The sequence below is a fragment of the Rosa rugosa genome, chromosome 5, assembly GCF_958449725.1.
Source record: "Rosa rugosa chromosome 5, drRosRugo1.1, whole genome shotgun sequence".
In the NCBI taxonomy this organism is placed as follows: Eukaryota; Viridiplantae; Streptophyta; class Magnoliopsida; order Rosales; family Rosaceae; genus Rosa; species Rosa rugosa.
In genome coordinates, this window is record NC_084824.1 from 26227209 (window position 1) to 26245682 (window position 18474).

Here is an 18474-nt window from a genome sequence, read left to right on the forward strand (position 1 = left end):
TATAAAAACTTTTCGACTACCTCGTTTTTTATCCTTTTCCAGCTAGCATCCATCTTAATTATCTGCAAATTGTGTTACCTTTGTGGACACAATTAATTCCCTAACCGTTTAGTGGTGTGTATTAAGGCTTCAATTTCATCAGAGATAAAGTTTTTTTTTTTTTGATCAAATAAGAACTTCATTAATAATGAACTGCTTACAACGAGTTTTTGGCGACATCTCTTACTCAGAAATGGCCACTAGACTTCCCACTGGGAACTCTATATACTGACTCTAAACTTGCACTACAACTGTATGACAAAGACAATAAACGCAGGAGCAGTAAAACCTTGACAGCGCACCTCTCGTCCAGCCAGTAAGAACTCTAACACTAGACAACTCACTTGTGTCGACACTAACTCACTAACCAGAGTCCTCCTGACCAGCTTTTGATCGACCAAGCCAACACTCGTTGTGACCTAAACTCGACCAAACGGATTGCCGGACCTTCAAACCTGGGACTAAAGAAAACCCAACACCATCACCACCCTATTGTCGACACCATCCATCCACCACTACTCCAAAACGCCATCGCCTCCGACCCGATCCCAGATAGGAAAGACCCACTAGAAGGCCAAGGATGATTGTCTAGCCAGACTGTTTTGCCACCGCTGCTGACCCAACTCCAGAACAGGAACGATCCCCGAGACCGCGACAGAGAAGATTGTCTCTGCCACACCTTTAGTAGTGTCATAGTACCAACAAAAAAAGAAAACCAAACCCTAAAACATTAGTAACAGCCAAACCCGCCACCATGGCAAACCCGATCCACCATCGCACCACCACCAGCGGCGCCCCATCCCCCACGATCCCCACCTATCAACCAACCAAACAAATAGCAGCCCAATACCTGAATCCAGGCCCAAGACCAAGCCCAGACCCCATACGGACTGCTCTGTGCTCTGCCCTTTCGTCCCTACCATCGTTCCACCACGACCGCTACACCTCCACCGGCGTACCACCACACCCGACTAGCAAAATGCGCAAATAAACTACGCAACAGAAAGTAAAAACAGCTTGAAATAAAAAGAGCTAGGGCAGGGCCCAAAAATTGAGCCCAAACCCAAGCCCAATTAGCAACCATGGAGCCAAGAAGGTCAAACACCGCAAGCCAATATCGGCCTGATCTCGCTACGGCCACCGCCGGACCACCCACAGCGCCGCTCCGCCACCGACTCTGGACCGCCGCCGTCATCCTTCCGCCCTCCCCGGCACGCCATAGAGAGACACCACCCCAATCCACCTTCCCCTTCCCCAGATCGTTCGACGGAAACCCAACCCAGATCGGGTTAATCCGATCTGAGTCAAGCCCTGCCGTCACGACCTCATCACCTCCAGTCCACCTCCTATCCCGTGCTACCCCATCAAGCCGCCGACCCTGCATCCATGGCCGTCCAGCCGCCGTTCCAGCCCGCTCCGCACCCAAACCCCGCCAGCGAGAACAAGACCCCGCGCCAGCAGCCTTGATCTTCCCCTCCATCGCCTCTGCACACCAGCGATCAGATCGACGGTGCAAACCACAGACCAACAGCCCAAAGGGCCAACAGTTCCCGTCCGTCGACAGCGTCACCAGACGCGCCGCCGGACGGAGAGAGAGAAAAGTTTTGAAAACCCTACCAGTTGAAGTTGTTAGCTAGAATAACCTTATCATCGGAGGTGAGAAATCCTAGCAATCTGAAGAAAAATGGAATGTTCAATAGTCCAGAGTTATATCCATCAGAGATAAAGTTTGGATTGAAATCATTGAATCTTTTCCCTCTTCTCCTATATAGATTTTTTTCCTTCATTATTCAGATCTACTAGTAAATGGATTCCAATTTACTACTTGTGGATGCAGATGGTTTTGGATAGTAATTAAAAAACTGGAAAAGGTGAATAAGTCGGGAGTACAGGCCATTATTGCCATGTTTATTTGTGGCAGTTGGATATAACTGACTAGGTGATACTGAAAAAAAGAAAAATATAAACGTGGACATTATCGAGAGTTAACACCATTATAGCCAACCCTAGTTCCTAAAGTAGCTAGCTAGCAACTGGACTTCAACACCAAATGAGTGCTGATCCACCTCTAGGATTAGACGGGATCATTTTTTTTGGTTTTCCATCCCAATATGAAGTGGGGAAGCAAGGAATTGATGATATGGTAATGATTCTTTTCACTAGTTAATATCACTTTTGAGGAAAATGAATAAATTCATTGACTAAATATCAGTACACTTCCTCCACAGAGGAAGCTACAATAATTCACTCAATTGACCAAACTTGCAGTTACCCCATTTTGCCTTTGCATTGTATTATCGGTATTCAGTTGTGTATGACTACATAGAGAAACAAAGATTCAAGAAAATAAATCGAAAACAACAAAATACATTATAATTGGAAGAATAATCAGATTAATCACAACAAAATACAATTACAAACCAAGCTAGCTAGCTAGTTCAAATCCTATATATATCACAAAGAATGATCAATTAATACTTGTTTTTCAAGTTTGCTAGAATCCCTATAGAATTGGAAACCTTATAGAATCCCCTCGTTCTCCATCTTTGTCAAGCACATTTTCCTATCATCATCACACATAGGGCAAACCCCAGTTTTCTGCAGCTGCTCTACCATGGAACGATCCGGGTAAGGATGTGATCCTTCAAGGCAGCACTCCACAATACCATCCTCATCTGTGTCGTCGCCACCATCATCAACAACAATAAGATCGATCTTCACCAACATATGAGCAATCTTTCTCCTTCCATAACACCTATTCTCATTTTCTATCTCGCAGGCTTTGTACATTATTCTCTGCACCATGGGGACACGTTCATTCAGTGGTACCTTCAGCTCTCGGAGCGCGTCGGAGACTGCAGCTGCTTCGTCTGAGTTAGAAGAGTCGAGTTCCATCGAGGCCTCAGTCACACTCGTGCGGCTGATGACGTCGTCCAAGTCTGAGAGTCGTTCGGTATCGCAGGAGGAGACGCGTCTGATCACCGCCTGGAAATCGATCAAGAACTTGGTGGTACATAGCACCTCGTTTTCTGGTTCAGAAACGACGTCCACAAAATGTGGGTTGACACATACGTCACAGAGAGCGTCGCCCACCACTTCCCAATAGTCACTGGCTATTCTCATGGCCATGTTCAATCTTGATTAGTTTGAACAAGAATATAATTAAGTAGAGAAACTAAGAAAGATGAAGACTGATGTAACTGGATATTATGCTCTCTTACGAAAATGGTATCAAATGGGGGATATATATAGATAGAATTGATGGTTTCCAAATTGCAGTGGGATTCCCATATCCCACCGACATTGGGATTCCCATATCCCACCGACATTGGGATTCCTAGTTACTTGCGGACTCAATAATAAGTTTGAAAAAAAATACAATGGAATGCTGAATATTATTATTATTATTTTTTTTTTTTTTGTGAATATTTAGTTATTTACGCGTTTTCAATAAATAAAGAAGAAGAAGATCGAAGAAGAAATTTGAAATAAATAATATTTATAACTGGGTGCTCCCACGGTGGCCAACACCAATTCCTACTATACCAACCCAACAATCATCAACATGCCCATGCCCATGCACGGTGAAGGAACTCGATCTATATAGCAGCTGGCTAGCTAAAGTTTCAGTTTGCGGTCATGTATATTTGGAGTAGTCTGGAAGCCACCAAAAGAATTATCACTAACTCACGTCCGTCGACTGTCAGATGTGAGAGGTACAGAACTGTGAGACTCATTCTCAATGTCCACTTCTGCAGCTTTAAGCAAGGTCTTGAGAGTTGCCAATGAAGAGTTGCAATATTGAGCTCTGATTTGTTTTTATGGCTGCAAATTCAGCTGGTAAACCTCTGTGAACTGTAACCACCACATCTTCATCATCTACAACAACTCCAACCAACAGTTTCAAGAGCATCTCTAGCAATTTTGATCTTGTCAAGGTATGTTTCAATGTCATCATTTCACTTTCTCAGGTTTTGGAGGTTGGATTTCAGCTGCAATATGTTTTTTTTGTTGGAAGCAGAATTTGATGTGACCTGAACGAACCAATAACCCGAATGTCTAAATGCTACTTCCATCCGAGCGCTCACTTGTGAATGCTTGAAAGCATCAAACTTTCAGTACATGTGATTACCACTAAAAGATACATAAATATGTTATATTAGACATGAGGTACATAATTACATTAACCCGGGTCCTTGGAGTACTCAAACTATACAATTTTTCTTTTTCCTACGAGGGTAACCTGATGCTAAAATTTATCTTCTTCCAACTCCAAGGGCCCGAATTCGACGGACATACAAAATGAATAGCATTTACTTAAGTCGGTGATGCAGAAAGTAGAAAATCCGGTTGTAGTCTCTGCAGCAGTATCCCGCAGAAGGGACACTGTGGACCAGGGATTGCAAATAGAGTCTCTGGCGCCATTTTGAGAGCTCGTCTATGACAACACATGCAAAACCATATGGGAGTGGTAGGACAAACCACCATAGAAACGGCACACCTTGCTAGTTTGTGTCCTTTACTGCAGAAGGCAACTTCTGGAGATTCGAATGGAACTGATGCTGAACAATAGCTACACTTCTCTGCTGCTATGGAATTACTCAATTGGAGCCTGTTATTTTAAAGAAGGTAAAAGAAACAGTTAAATAAAACAATTATAGTGGAAACAGAACGTTCTAGAGCCTATAATCAAATAACAAGGCAAGCAAGGAACATCAGTTATTTAGAGCAGCCAAGCCAAATACAGCAAAAAGAAATGAATGCAACCACAGCATCAAACAACAAGAAAAGAAAATACTCATCGTTCACTTTCAACATTACTATTTAAATCCTCCATTATTAGTCACAGTAATAGAGCATACAAATCAGGATAAGTGTCCAAATAAACAGGTTTTTCACTCTCTACAGAGTACAATAGCGATCACATTCATTTGGTCCTGCACTCTCAAAAGCACCTGAGGTTTCCTGTATAGGTCTCTTCATTTTGACAGTCTTCCAAGCATTAATTTTACAACCTTTAAGTCACCATAGATAACAAACTTACTATTTCCTGAAATATGTAGATCTTAACAATCAATCTATGTAGGAACTCTTGCTATTATATGGTCCCACTCCAGGATTGACTTCACTATGCCAAAAAGATAAAAACATAATTTTCTCACAGTAAGTATATAACCTATTAAGTATTCATTTATTTTCTTTAATCTTTTTAATACCAGGACACAACAAAGCATGGACTAAGATCATTACGATAAAACAAAGCAGGTAAACAGACAAAATATAGAAAACCAAGTACCTCTGCTCATGCTTCCTAACTTCTGCTGCAAGGACCCTCAGTTGATCCTGCACATGATCTTGGTTAAGCTCAACCCACTGCTCCATTTGTGTCAGTCCAACAGGAAACCAATCTCTAGATTGAGAATTTGTGGCTGAAGCAAGCATTCGACTTTTGAAAGAAGAAAATGTAAACCCCACAAGCCTCTCACGGAGTTCTCTTTCACTGTTCAAAAGCAGATTGATCCACAAAGTCAGTTGCTCTTCTTCAGCACCATCCACTCCTTCCATGTTCAGAAGTTTGTTGTTTATCTCATCAGCCTTCATCTCCGATAGTATCACGCGTCTACAGATTATATTGAGAAGGTGTAGTTGGCGAGAAGTGACTTTTGAAAAATTTCGGGAGGCATACAACAGAACATTTTCAGCAGAAGAGTTCAACTCAGATCCCAGAGAGGAAACAGAGAGCCACTTAATCACTACGCAGTCTACATACTCTGGTTTAGAACGCCTAAATGCCAATAATGCTGTAGCAATATCCCAAACAACAAGAGGCTTATCCTGAGTTTCAAACTGCTTTAAAGACCATATAATATTGGTTTCCCAATCAACCAATTCCTTCTCAGAAGAGCCAGGAATAGCTTCAGTATCACGATCCAGGAAATTGTTTGACAAAACATGAACTTGCTGGCCCCCGATCCAGAAAAACTCTACAATGGCCTTTTGAGTCCTGAGCATAATCCCCAGAATGAAAATAATCAAGAAAAAAAGATGACACACGACATTAACTTCTCATGTATACTCCTGTTCTTGTTGTTTAAATATCACTTGGTACAGTTGAAGTTGAATTTCCATTCTTTTCTATGCCTTTGGCTCAGAGTTAATTATTCTCTACATGCAAAGTAGAAGAAGTCACACAACATTGTCTCTTTTTCTTTGCTTAATTTTATTTTTCTATGGAAACTACAGGTTTCTATACTTGTATATTTTGAATCTTAAACCCCCACTACCAATTAAATGTAGCTGCATTACTTTTTCCTGCCCCTTCATTCCATATTTAGGATTTCCTTCCATATAATAGTCCAAATGTTTAACCACTCTCAAAGATTCAAGTATCAAGCATCATCTTAAAAACTATATTTAATATAAAAACTATCTTACCTTGCCTCATACATTGGATTTAATTGATCAACATCAGTATTACGAACCTGACATATTCAATTATACATAGTTAGTTACTTTATAAAGTATGCAAGAACTATGTCTGTATCAAGTAATAGAGTAACTACAAGTGTTAATGGATATAAAATAACTTGAAGAGGATTATAACTATCTAGCAAAAGTGATGAGTATGAGATAGATTAGAAACAAAATGAGTATGAGAATCAGAATATCAGACCCACGCAATTGCAACATTTCCAGGGGACACTGCCACACCAAAGCAAGAAACAAATCCATCTGGAAGCTGCAACAAAATTGTACAATTTTGTTACACTAGAACGAAAGCATTATGGTGCAACATTAGAAGTAAATAGAGGAGATGTATAGGGAAAGAACGTACATCAGTTGAGCTTCTCAGACCAGGAGTATTTGAAGGAATAGGTACTTCACACAGGGAACTTCCATTTAGAATCCAACCACGTACAAAATTATCCTAGTATTATTTTAAGAGAATGATGACCAATTGGATGATGCAGAAAAAAATGCAAACCTTAAAGTTCAAGCACTTACATACCTGACTGCTGCTGTACAAAATTTTCCCATCAAAAGCCCAAGCTAAACCTGTAACCTGGATATTGGTAGACATATAAATAGCCAGTGATATGCAATATAAAATTTTAGCCAATGAAAATTGACTTACAATCTGGGAATGCCCATCATGTGGACTAATTTTATGAAATTTTTGGCCAGAGATGTTGCATATCCACACTTCACAAAAGCCAGAACCTTTGCCAACTGCCAAGTGCATTGTCTGTGGACACTGAGCAGGCACAGTAACTGAAAGTGCTGAAACTGGAACCATATCAACAGTTCCAACCTACTTCAGAAATAAGAGCAATTTACATAATGATTAATAGAAAAACATGGAAAGTAATATATATCGAAAAAAAAAAAAAAAAAAACCTACCTCCTTTAACAAGGAAAAGGAAGTGGTATTAGGTTCCGATGACTTTAGCAATTGTTCATAATATGCCAGCCAGATCTTCACACTGAAAAGGTAATGGAAAACAACATGAATATCAGAAAACAAATAAATTATAATAAAAAAAGCAGGAGAAACCCAGAATATAATCCCAAAGAGAAAAAACAAAATTCTATTGTCCATAGACATCAGATATCAGATTATTCAGTGGCATTACTGTGTTCAAAACAATAAAAAATAATGATAATAAAAATAACTAATAAATGACAAACAGGTAAAATTCAAATTGCATAACTCTCAACACCATCCGAAGGAGTTTGCTTCCGTACAACAAAAACTCTTAGACATCAAAATTTTAAATAAGAGCTAGAAAAGGGTCATCATTATGATTACAGGGGGACCTAACTGACCTTCCATTATAACTTGCTGTAGCCAATAGAAATTGAGGATTTGACGAATCAGAATCAAGCAAAGCCCAACTAATTGCTGTGATCCATGAATTGTGTGCCTGAATGATTTGAATGAGCATCAGCGTAGTTGGATCCCTGCTTTGGTCAACAGAATAACACTCTGGTACAGAAACTCTCCATACAGAAACTTGACCCGACTTCCCTCCGACTGCAAGTAAAGACAGGGATGAACCATGTTGAGGACTTGAACTGATTTTGGCACGTGATTGCAGTATCGATGACCAGGCAACTACAAGTGATGTTAGCATTGCACTACGAGTAGCATATTGATCCACAGTTATTTGAGGGAGGGTAGAGTTTTCTTGTATCTTCTTGACAGATTTTACTTTAGCTTTTGATGATGGAACAATCTGATTTGAACTCCTTTCTTCCATCTGGTCGGAGTCACTGTCAAGCTCCTGAAATTCCCAACAGATGACTGAGAAATGAAGTTTCAAAGAGACTGTAGTGACAATGTACATGGTCACATCAAGGTAGCAACCACATGAAGTGATAATAAGTTTGCATGGGAGGATGTGTATATACTATGGCAACATACCGTATGCACTTCTTGTCCATAGCGTTTGGAATAAGGGTTACTAGAGCTGGCAAAAACATCAGTTATTAGCCTCAAGTATTAAAATGCCCTCATCCTAGCAACAGTGAAGCAATTCCAAGAAAGCAATAACCTTAAGATCTTTCGAGTGGATGTTTAGAAAAAAGATATTTACCTTTTGCCAGATATGTGTGCTTTTCGTCGCTTACCCTCCTTTGTAGGGACAGATTGTACACCCTGCTCTATCTCACGGTTCTAATATGAGCAGAGTAGTCAGAAAGACTGTCAGTTAATGATATAAGCCAAGGTGAACATTTAATTCCTAGATGAGATGACTTACATCACACCGTACCAAAGAACCATCTGGTACCTCCCCGAAACTAATACTCGCAAGATAATCATAAAGCTTGGCTGATAAATCCGCAACCTAAACATAACAACTCATAGTTAAGAGGCATGCTGCATTTTAACACCATAATCCAATTCAAAAGGTACACACCTCTATCCATTCGGCACAGAAATCACAATACGGCGGGCGGTAAAGCTTGACAAGTCCTTGGGTTGTGCAGACAGCCAGCAAGCAGCCAGCATTCGGAGCAAGCCCAACCGGAGACCACGAAATTGATCGAACACAGGGTTCATGGTCCCTTGATATAATCGTAGGCAGCAAGCAATCAGAGAACAAATCTACCACATAAACCTCCCGATTACAAATGCGGTTGAGAAACTAAAATGGAAATTCATATAAAATTCGAAACTGAACTATTGATTATACCTTGTCTATCTATGACACCAATTGGAAAGGGAGGTCCGTTTTGGATAGTGATGAGACCTCTTGGTCCGAAAGGCAGTGTCGCCGGATTCTGAGAACGAAAATCGGTAAGCGTAAGAAAGCGAAATTGAAGTGAATGAGAGTAGAGAGTAGAGTGTGGAGTACCAGAATGGTGACGAGGTGGCCGGAGGCGACGGCGATGAGGTTCTCGTCGGACCAGGCAATGGCGTTGGGGTAGGAGGGAGCACCGACGAGGACGGCGGCCTGGAAGCGTGAAATTGAGTGTTCGGTTTGGATTTGGGAATTGGAGGGAAAGAAAGACATGGCGGTGGAATCCTCTTGGATTCGAGCTGCCTTCCTTCTCCTAGCTCACAGTTTGGCAGAACCCTAGTTCGAATCTCCTCGGGAACCGAGGTTTTTAGGTTTCACCATTTACAAATAAATAAATAAATACGTGTTTGACACGTACCATACAATCGCATAGTAAGCTTTTTTTTTTTTTTTTTTTTTTTTAGTATTGAGGATAAATCATTAATCCTCCCTCCAAACTCGTGAACCGGCCCTCCAACTCGTACAACACGTCAGTCAAGGCTCATAGAATCTGTGGGGATTCGACCAATTGATGTCTTTATAATTCATCCTGACGATCATCCTACTAACCAAACTCCACTAGTGTCAAAAAAGTTGGCCTTTTTGGGTTGATGAGAGTCGAACTTAGTTGGCCTAATGTTGATGTGTTGTCCATGAGGAACTAGCTATAGTGTTCTGTTCTTTTCTTCAAGACTAGTTATACGAAAAACATGCTGTGTCAACGTGACGTTGTACATAGCGGTCCAGATCGATTCGTCTGGTGCTTTGCTTTGATCGAAGGCACCGTGGAGTACACGGACGAATTCCGAACTCTAAACTTCATCCAAAGTCCTAGTGTTTATTGTGATATCAGATGGTGATTTGGTTCAAACTATGTGAAATATCTTCTTTCCTGCTGGATCAAACTGATGAAATGTATGTGTCCTAGGAGCATCTATACAGTTGTAATTATCTCTTAAATGAATTGCCACGTAATTCTGACTCTACTTGCCATGTAATTAACTTTCTCAGCAAGCAGAATTAGGCCCCGCTGCGCTCAAATGCCTGATCCACCAAAGAAGCTTGAAAACCAAGCCAAACACAAACAGGATTCCACATACCCACGAGCAAATCAGCAAGCTTGCAAATAATAAATAAAATAAGGGGAATGAAATTTACACTCCCCATTTACAATCCACACTCCATGTTTTCTTTTTAAGTACATAAATTGTCTTTTTGTAGTGTGTATTGTAAAAATGTAATGTTAAGATACTAAAAAAAGAAACATGGAGTGTGAATTGTAAAGTAAGTCTGAATTTCACACCCCTAAAATAAACAACCGACAAAAAAATAAAATCATCTTGCAATGAGGAATCCTAGAGAATCAACCTATTTCAAATTACTTGAAAGCCAAGCAGGCAAGTACACAAATGGCAAGTACTTATAGCTACAAGCTTGGAACTCAAATCCCTACTATAGTAAGTCTTTTGCACGTTAGCTACCAGCTAATGCCAATAATATAAACAAACAGGTTGTAGTTTGTATTGGAATGATGTTCATGCCAATGAGGACAATGCCTGCTATTTTGCAGCATCTGCCTATTGCTTGGTGGGATCAGTAGAGATATCAAATCCAGGAGGGATAAAAACAACATCATCCCAGACCGATGTAGAACCCTCCTGCAACATTTCAATGTACTTTTAGCATAGACAAGTTACAACTGTACTGGGTAATTTTACCAGATGATAGTAGAAAGCAAATGAAAATATTAGAGTATCTACAAAATATGCAAAACCAAAGTTTCTTCGATCCCTGTGCTCCATCTACTGGTCAATTATTCATTAACAATAATAGGGTTTAGGGAACAATGTGCGCACCTTCATCCCCTTTATTACATCCTCGAGAACAGCCACCTACAAATATGAAATTAAAATAGGTAAAAACAGAAAGATGGTTTCTGCATTTCCACTAGGTTGAAATCCATACCTGAATGTCCCCTGGTCTAAGTAAGGGATTTAATTGATTCTGCTCACGAGAAGCTCTTGATAGTGAGTTTTCTAAATCCTCCTAGAACAGATATCCAAGGATAAGAAAACTGTATTTAATGCCAAGACAAGCTAGAATAATGCAGAACACCATGCTATTATTTTAACCAACCTTCCTGAAGAATACTGGACGATAGCTCTTGCTTTGGCTTCTTAGAATCAAGCTCCTCGACTAAACAAATGTTTGAACAGAAAGTTAGCACCAGAAATCATGCAAGATTTTAAGAAGAGGGCATATATCAAAAAATAAAAATTAAAAATAAGTCGGGCAAGATTCCAATAGCTCAGGCTGACAAGAGGCAGAAACATATCATGGCAAAGTGAGCAGCTATACAAAAAAAAAAATAGTAAAATACCATCATAATTTGGGTCCAAACAAGCTTTGCCCAGCCAGTCTCAGTAAGAAATTTTACAGACCACAACTGATCAGCTTACAAACTTATGAAATGAAAAGTTTAAAGAAAGCACGCTGATGTGTTTGGCACACAAAATCAAACAATGGTGGCATTATTAAACACAGTCCCTGTTTAAGGATGGGCTAATCTCAAATTTTGAGTGCATCAAGCAATAACTTCTGTTTCCCTCCAAGAAAAAAAATAAACAGATAACACAACATGTTAATATCTTTCCTCAAGGAACAGATCAAACCAGGAAATTAAAGCCAAAATTAATTTGGTATACACGATGCATTCACTGCTGGTGTTAAACTTTATCACAGAGAATTGCATGCTATGAAATTTAATAAGCACTAAGATACATATCTGCAGTTAAAATATATCTGCAGAATTCGACACTCGGGACATGATATTCAAGAAGTACCATGATCAGTTATTTCTAATAAGGCAAAACTCAGTTTACCACCATGTAGTGTGTGCCCAGATCGTTTTTCCACCATAAGCTTGTGAAAGTATACCTTTAACTACCTTGTGGTTCATCCATTACTCATTTCATAGGACCAAAATATTAGCATGGCATGCTCCAGAATAAAATCCCCAATATTGTAAAAAGCTTTAAGACCATAAAATCAGTCTAATGATGCTTTCCTAATAGTTTGAAGCCAAATAAGAGCATAAGAGTGCCACAAACACGTGCCAAACTGTAAATAACTGAATTCTAACTGCAACATACTGTACCATCAAACTAATGCTAGTATACATGTTCATTGTGGACAATTATATGCCTCATTGACACAAATTCTGCTAGTGAGGTCCACAGACAAAATGCATAGAACTAGTGCCTATATTCACTTTCTTTTTCTTAAACTTCATGAATCAATAAGAATCTACTGTATTTGCTTCACATTTTCCACTTATTTTCTTCAATTGAAAACAACCAATCTCTCAACAAATTAAAAACCAAATTCTTAATGATCCAAATACAGTCTCTTGAATTCAGACAATAAAAAGACAAATGAAAAGGACTTTTTTTTTTACTGAAAATAAACATTTTTACAAATAAAATCTCTCTTCACTTTCTCTTCAAGACCTAAAGCACAGAACATAATACTTTACATTCAGCCCTTCGGATATGAAAACGAATAAGCAGATATATGCATTTCATCATGTTTCTAAGTTCAAACCATTCTGTTCTTTTCTCAATATTCAAAACCCATCCACAAAAGAATTATTTAGTTAGTCTTTATAGGAATCAGAAATTTATTGAAAAAGAAAGAAATCCATTTAACTTGCAGAGCATTAACTGAAGAAGCCGCCAAAACCAAAGACCACAAATGAACCATAATTCTAACAAACTTTGCTCTAAATAGAATTATAGTGAAAAATACTAATCCCTAAACTCTGAAGTATCTGAAGCCAATAAAGAACACAGAATTGTACCCTCTCTGAGATCCACAAATAATCCAGCTCCTAGTCCCTCATATGCTAAAACTTGTTCTATTTCTTTAAATGCAAACAATCCTAAGATGGCCCTAATTGCATATCTTCTCAACACCATTTTTGCAAGGGGGAAATTTGTGCATTCACACAACAAAGCCACAAAAGTAGCTAGATTGTCTCAACTCTACATAGCCATGCAAACTAGGGTTACATGCACATGGCTGGGATTCCAATATTGTGATGGTTCAAGCCAAAGCCAAGGAAAGCTGTTTCCAATCATATCTGTAGAAGCTAAAAGAAACTAAACTTCTACTGTTGTGGTATGTTTACAACAGAACATGATTAGCCTCCTACTACTATTTGCATTTATAGAAGAAATTAAAAAAAATAAAAATAAAAAATTGATGATCCCTCAACTACATGTGGTTGGGTTCAGCGGTTGAGCCAAAACACATTGGTCAATTATATGGGGTGGTGTGGAGATCTTGAGGTCAAATTAGGACTGAATGGATTCCTTCTCTAATACTATGATAGATTGACAGCTTAAGTTTCTATGAAGAATAGTTCAATACAGTAGTAGAACCCGAATATAGATCACCTTAGGGACCAAACATAATAATTCCCACACACTCCAAAGAAAGGGGCCACTGTATACGGCCACCCAAAAGATGGGTTCCATGAGAGGGGGAGTACTGAGCAGTGAGCACTAGTCAAAATATTGGTTGAGCCAAGAGTTTGACGGCTCTGTTAGTAACCACTGGGCCTCTCCATCTAAATACTGTGATAACATTTGTCAAATTATCACTATCACCAAAAGTGTTAATGTAATTTTATTTAACATCTTATTGTAGAATATCTCGGAACTTGTGAAATTTTTTTCAGGACAAATACCAACATATAATATTATTTTGTATTTGTGAGCCACTATCTCACAATGCTGTGTGGAAGTGTGTTGGATTTTATATCTAAACCCTTTAATCTCTAAAGTATCCAGGGATGATATGTTAGCATCCAGTGTGCAATACAAAACCATGAAGTATATGACAAGTTCAATTGAGAAAAGTTAAGAGGAGAACCTGGAAAACTGGCACCCCAAAAAAGCCATTATCAGAAGATCCACCCTTCTCCTTCTCCTTCTCCTACAGAAAAGAAACTCCAGAGTCAATAATCATTATCTTATATGAACTGCGTGTTGCAAGCTATGAATACATCAAACATCATTCACAGTCCACAATTACTATTAAAACAAGCAGAAGAGCACAATAGAGACAGAGGAGCTTACTAAAAAGGCAAGTTTGTAGTCTGAATTACTGGATACCTTCTCAAGACCAATGCTAATTACACATTTACACCCTACTTATGGCCTGATCTAATGGGGAATCAAATACAGCAAGAAGTACTCGGTTTTTAATACCTGCATTTTGAATAGGATGAGATGCCTAATTTAAGATGTGTTGATGTGGGGTGATTATTAGTCATTTAACTCAATGGCTGATTACTAGGGATTGTCCTAAAATGGTCTGATTGAGACCGGATGTTTTGCTTATCCCCAAATTGGTGTGCTATGGTTCAAAAGAAGGGAGATGACGTTGATCGTGTTCCGTTTCATTGTTCTGTTGCCTAAAAGCAATGGTCAAATTTATTAAGTGAAGGGGCTGGAGTAATTGTTGAATAGGGTTCTCTTTTGGTCATCCTTTTCCATATGTTTCAGCACCTACTGAAGGTATTAGTCTGTATTCCATTTTGTTGCACAAAAAGCATAGGTTAGCTAGATGGTTGGTTTTTAAGTGCAGTTCTTTTGCTCTGTTTATTATGATTTGTTTCAATTGAGTGGCCTAATGTCCACTTTCTTATTTTGTGATTAATTAAAGGTTTTTTTTTTTTAACAAAAAAGAAGGAAAAGAATGGAAAAATATCTCTGGCTACTATGCTATATTTGTAGAAACTTGAGCAGCCAATCACAGTTGGCCATGGGTGGGAAAGGTCCATGACATTATACACTGTAAGAAAGGCTTCACACTCCCAACGTGGTCTGAACACCATTAAATCTTCTCGCTTGGATCTCATCTCAGACCTATTTGCAGCAAATTGATGGTTGTTGATATTTAATCACCAGCTTAAAGGGCAGTGTCGTTGACATAGGGTGATTATTAGTCATTTAGTTTATTGGCTGAGTATTGGGAAAATCTTGTTGAATTAAGGTCTCGTTGGACTGGTTTGAGGTCTGATTTGTATCTTTAGTCGAGCCTAATATTCATATATCTGTCTTGTAAGTATAACACAAATCCTATCACCTAATCACAATCTTTCTTCTCACAGGATCAGAAAAAAGTCATTAACCTAACATATGACAGCTTCCCTAGGTCTTGATGGTATGCAGATTGTACCTATCAGCATTACGAGACCACTGCCGACTGTCTGCCAGCATCTTCTCCTAAACTGGTCTTACAATATTTTACAGAAACCTTACGCTATCCTTAGGTGTGAAAAGCTTTGATCCTAAGTACACATGACAATCAACAATGAACTAATTGCAGTGAGACACTAGTTTACATAAATACATTCGGATTGAAATTAACACTTTAAGGAGGAACCCTGACCTACACCATATCGAGTAAATTTACAAAACTAGTATGCAACTACTATGTTATAATGATAAAGAATGTATGCAGTTATGTTCTTCTTCTTCCTTGTTTCTGGATGAATTTGTTGCAGCTATTTTTCACAAGCAAAACTTTGCTTTCTGTGATAATAAAAAAAATAAAAAACTCAGAAATGAAAAACCACAAGACGTCAAGACACAAACCTTAAGCGCATTCTTGACTTGAGAAGACTCAGGAACCAACCTGAAGGCCACCCCATCAACCTTGAGCTGGAAAACCTACAAGAACAACACCTCATTAAACTCCATTATTCACCAAACCAACATTTAAAGCCAGCAATTGAATTAAACAGAATACCATCAAATTGTTTCACACTCCCACCTTATTCAAAGCCACAGCCACAACTTTGGACCCGCTTCGCATTCCGGGGTCCATAACTCTAATATGCTCAAGCAGTGACTCCGCGTCCTCCTTCTTGAAACAAAACAACCCAAGACTCTTCCCGCTCGAAGCACCCGAAACCAACACGAATTCCTCAGCCGCATTGCTCAGAGCATAAACCGGCACGCCGGCCAGCCGCTCCTCGATGGCCTCGGTCGACATGGCAGCTCCGGGCCCATCGCCACTAGAATTCGGGAACTGGGTTTTGTTGTTTACAGCAATTCGAGCCCAAACTGGGTTCTGCTTGGAGGAATCAAAGCCCGAAAACCCGGCATGGAATGCGTTTTTGGCTTGGTTTTGGAGGTTGGAGAGAGTTGATTGGAGGTGGGTTTGGAGAGAAGAAGGGTTGGGGTTGAAGAGAGGGAGATGAGAGAGGTGGTGGAGGAAACCAGAGCAGTGGTTTTGGAGGGAGGTGAAGGCTTGTTGGAGGTTGAGTTGAGGTGGTGGTGAGGGAGCACTTGGGTTATTGGGGTTGCCCAAGTTCATTTTTTTCTGCAGATGATTTCTGGGCAGAACTCAGAAGCGAAGAAAATCAAGGAGCAGATGATGAGAGGGAAATGACGAGGGTTTTATTTTTTGCTTTTGCTTTTGCTTTTGCTTTGTTGTCTGGAAAAGACCGAGGGTTGATTCCAACTGGGGTTTTGGGTTTTACCTTTTTCATAAATTAAGTACATTGGGCCAAGTACTGAACTTAGACATTGGGCTTGTATATGAAAGAGTTGCAAAGAGTTTACACTTCTCGGACTTTGTAAAAATATCTTCGATATTTCTTCAAAATTTCTGTTTTTTTTACAAATACCGATATGTTCAAGTAAATCCAAAATATGTGTCTGGCCCAAAACTTGAGGTTACTTGCTCTAGTTGAAATAGGGTTTATATTAGAGATATTCTCGGAGAATCTTAGGAGATATCCAATCAATGTACGATTATGTTTCCATGTACAACTATATCTCTATGCTTGTAATCCTCTATATAAAGAGGCCCCTATTCTCAATGAAAGCACGATTCAATTCTCTCTCAAATATCGTTTCCCTAAAACACGTTATCAGCACGAAACCCTAACCCTGAAACAAATAGCCAAATCCTGATTCAAGAAGCTAAAAACCTTGAATCCGAATACAAAACCTTGAAGCCTTTTCTGCCTCCACCTCACACCATGAAGCACTCGATCACAGGAGTCCAGAACCGGCGGCGCCACCCCAAGAACCGGCCGGAAACCTACTGAACCGGCCACCGGTAGCTCCATAAAACCCGCAACAAATACTCCACCGGTTCACCATCTATCGGACATCCAATTTCCACCAAATTTTGTCAGTAGACACCTCTCAATCTGACGATTCAGGAACCGGAAGAAAAAGCACAAAAACCGGCCTAAAAGTGAGTGAACCGGCCTACTGAATCTTCTGCAGAAAACCGGCAAAAAAGATAAGAAAAAGAAACAAAAAAAAAAGGGAGGAGCCAGCCCTAGCCGAGCCCAAGCCGAGACCAAGCAGCGGGCCACTGAAGCACCTGCTACGTCAGCATCTGCCACTTTAGTACCGCCACGTCAGCACAGGACCCACAGCCACATCATCAGAGGGACCACCGCCACGTCATTAGAGGACCCCAGCGCCACGTCAGCTCCGGTCAGAAAGGTCAGCACCAGTCAACGCCGGTTGACCATTTCGGGTCAACTTTCCGACAATTTTTCGGGCACTTTTTCAAGTGATTTTTTCAGGCCAAATTTCCGGCGACCTATTTCAAGGTATTTTTTACTAAAAGTTCCCGTTTTTATTCAATTTCTCTTCTTTTTCTCGGGGACTTGCAAACTCCCTCCTTCTACCCCCCTTTCTTCATCATAGGGGAGACCTAATTAAGCCGAACTGTGGGGGTTCGTGCTTACTCCAAGCTTGGAGCTTGTTGAGATCTCCAAACTTAGAGTTTGTAGAGAATTTATGATCGACCACTTACGTCATTGTTTCGATCTAATCCAACCCCTCTTGGAATTTAATTTCTTGGAAGCGATTATGCTCATAAATTCCTAATTTCTTGGAAGCGATTACGCTGAGAAATTTTATATGTTTTCGTAGTAGCCTTTTACGCTCCAAAACTAACCCTAATTTCTTGTTCTCTTTAAGGATGAGTAACCTAAACAAATTGGACTTTGCTCCATTGGGAACAACTGGCTCTGGATATCACAGGTGGGTTTGTGATGTCTGCCAGCATCTCAAGGCCGATGGAATCCTGGATATGATTCTCGAGCCTAGTC

General features: G+C 39.8%; 2 protein-coding genes across 2 annotated transcripts; both read right to left on the reverse strand.

The window, feature by feature from the left end:
* Positions 1–4095: 4095 nt before the first annotated feature.
* On the reverse strand, positions 4096–9672 carry LOC133711972 (uncharacterized). The gene is made up of 15 exons (XM_062138046.1): positions 9399–9672; positions 9237–9324; positions 8961–9148; positions 8802–8888; positions 8637–8716; positions 8465–8510; positions 7867–8324; positions 7442–7523; positions 7175–7351; positions 7049–7102; positions 6875–6967; positions 6713–6778; positions 6475–6521; positions 5336–6043; positions 4096–4651 (listed from the first exon to the last, which is right to left on the reverse strand). Exons 1-15 carry the CDS (start codon positions 9555–9557, stop codon positions 4357–4359), a joined length of 2628 nt encoding a protein of 875 aa, XP_061994030.1. The 5' UTR covers positions 9558–9672; the 3' UTR covers positions 4096–4356.
* A 1004-nt stretch (positions 9673–10676) lies between these two features.
* Positions 10677–16842, reverse strand: LOC133711022 (protein TIC 22-like, chloroplastic). The gene is made up of 7 exons (XM_062137183.1): positions 16167–16842; positions 15989–16063; positions 14259–14321; positions 11460–11519; positions 11289–11369; positions 11180–11215; positions 10677–10981 (listed from the first exon to the last, which is right to left on the reverse strand). Exons 1-7 carry the CDS (start codon positions 16710–16712, stop codon positions 10901–10903), a joined length of 942 nt encoding a protein of 313 aa, XP_061993167.1. The 5' UTR covers positions 16713–16842; the 3' UTR covers positions 10677–10900.
* Positions 16843–18474: the final 1632 nt, after the last annotated feature.

What these genes read in the sequence shown, in the direction of transcription:
- LOC133711972 (XM_062138046.1), bottom strand. Translation starts at nt 9,557, where the DNA reads ATGTCTTTCTTTCCCTCCAATTCCCAAATCCAAACCGAACACTCAATT. An exon ending in TCTGTGCCGAATGGATAGAG is followed by an intron (nt 8,889 to 8,960) that starts GTGTGTACCTTT and finishes TGTTATGTTTAG; the next exon opens with GTTGCGGATTTATCAGCCAA. An exon ending in ACAGCAAGTTATAATGGAAG is followed by an intron (nt 7,524 to 7,866) that starts GTCAGTTAGGTC and finishes TTACCTTTTCAG; the next exon opens with TGTGAAGATCTGGCTGGCAT.
- LOC133711022 (XM_062137183.1), bottom strand. Translation starts at nt 16,712, where the DNA reads ATGAACTTGGGCAACCCCAATAACCCAAGTGCTCCCTCACCACCACCT. An exon ending in TTAGACCAGGGGACATTCAG is followed by an intron (nt 11,216 to 11,288) that starts GTATGGATTTCA and finishes TCATATTTGTAG; the next exon opens with GTGGCTGTTCTCGAGGATGT. An exon ending in ATGTAATAAAGGGGATGAAG is followed by an intron (nt 10,982 to 11,179) that starts GTGCGCACATTG and finishes GAAATGTTGCAG; the next exon opens with GAGGGTTCTACATCGGTCTG.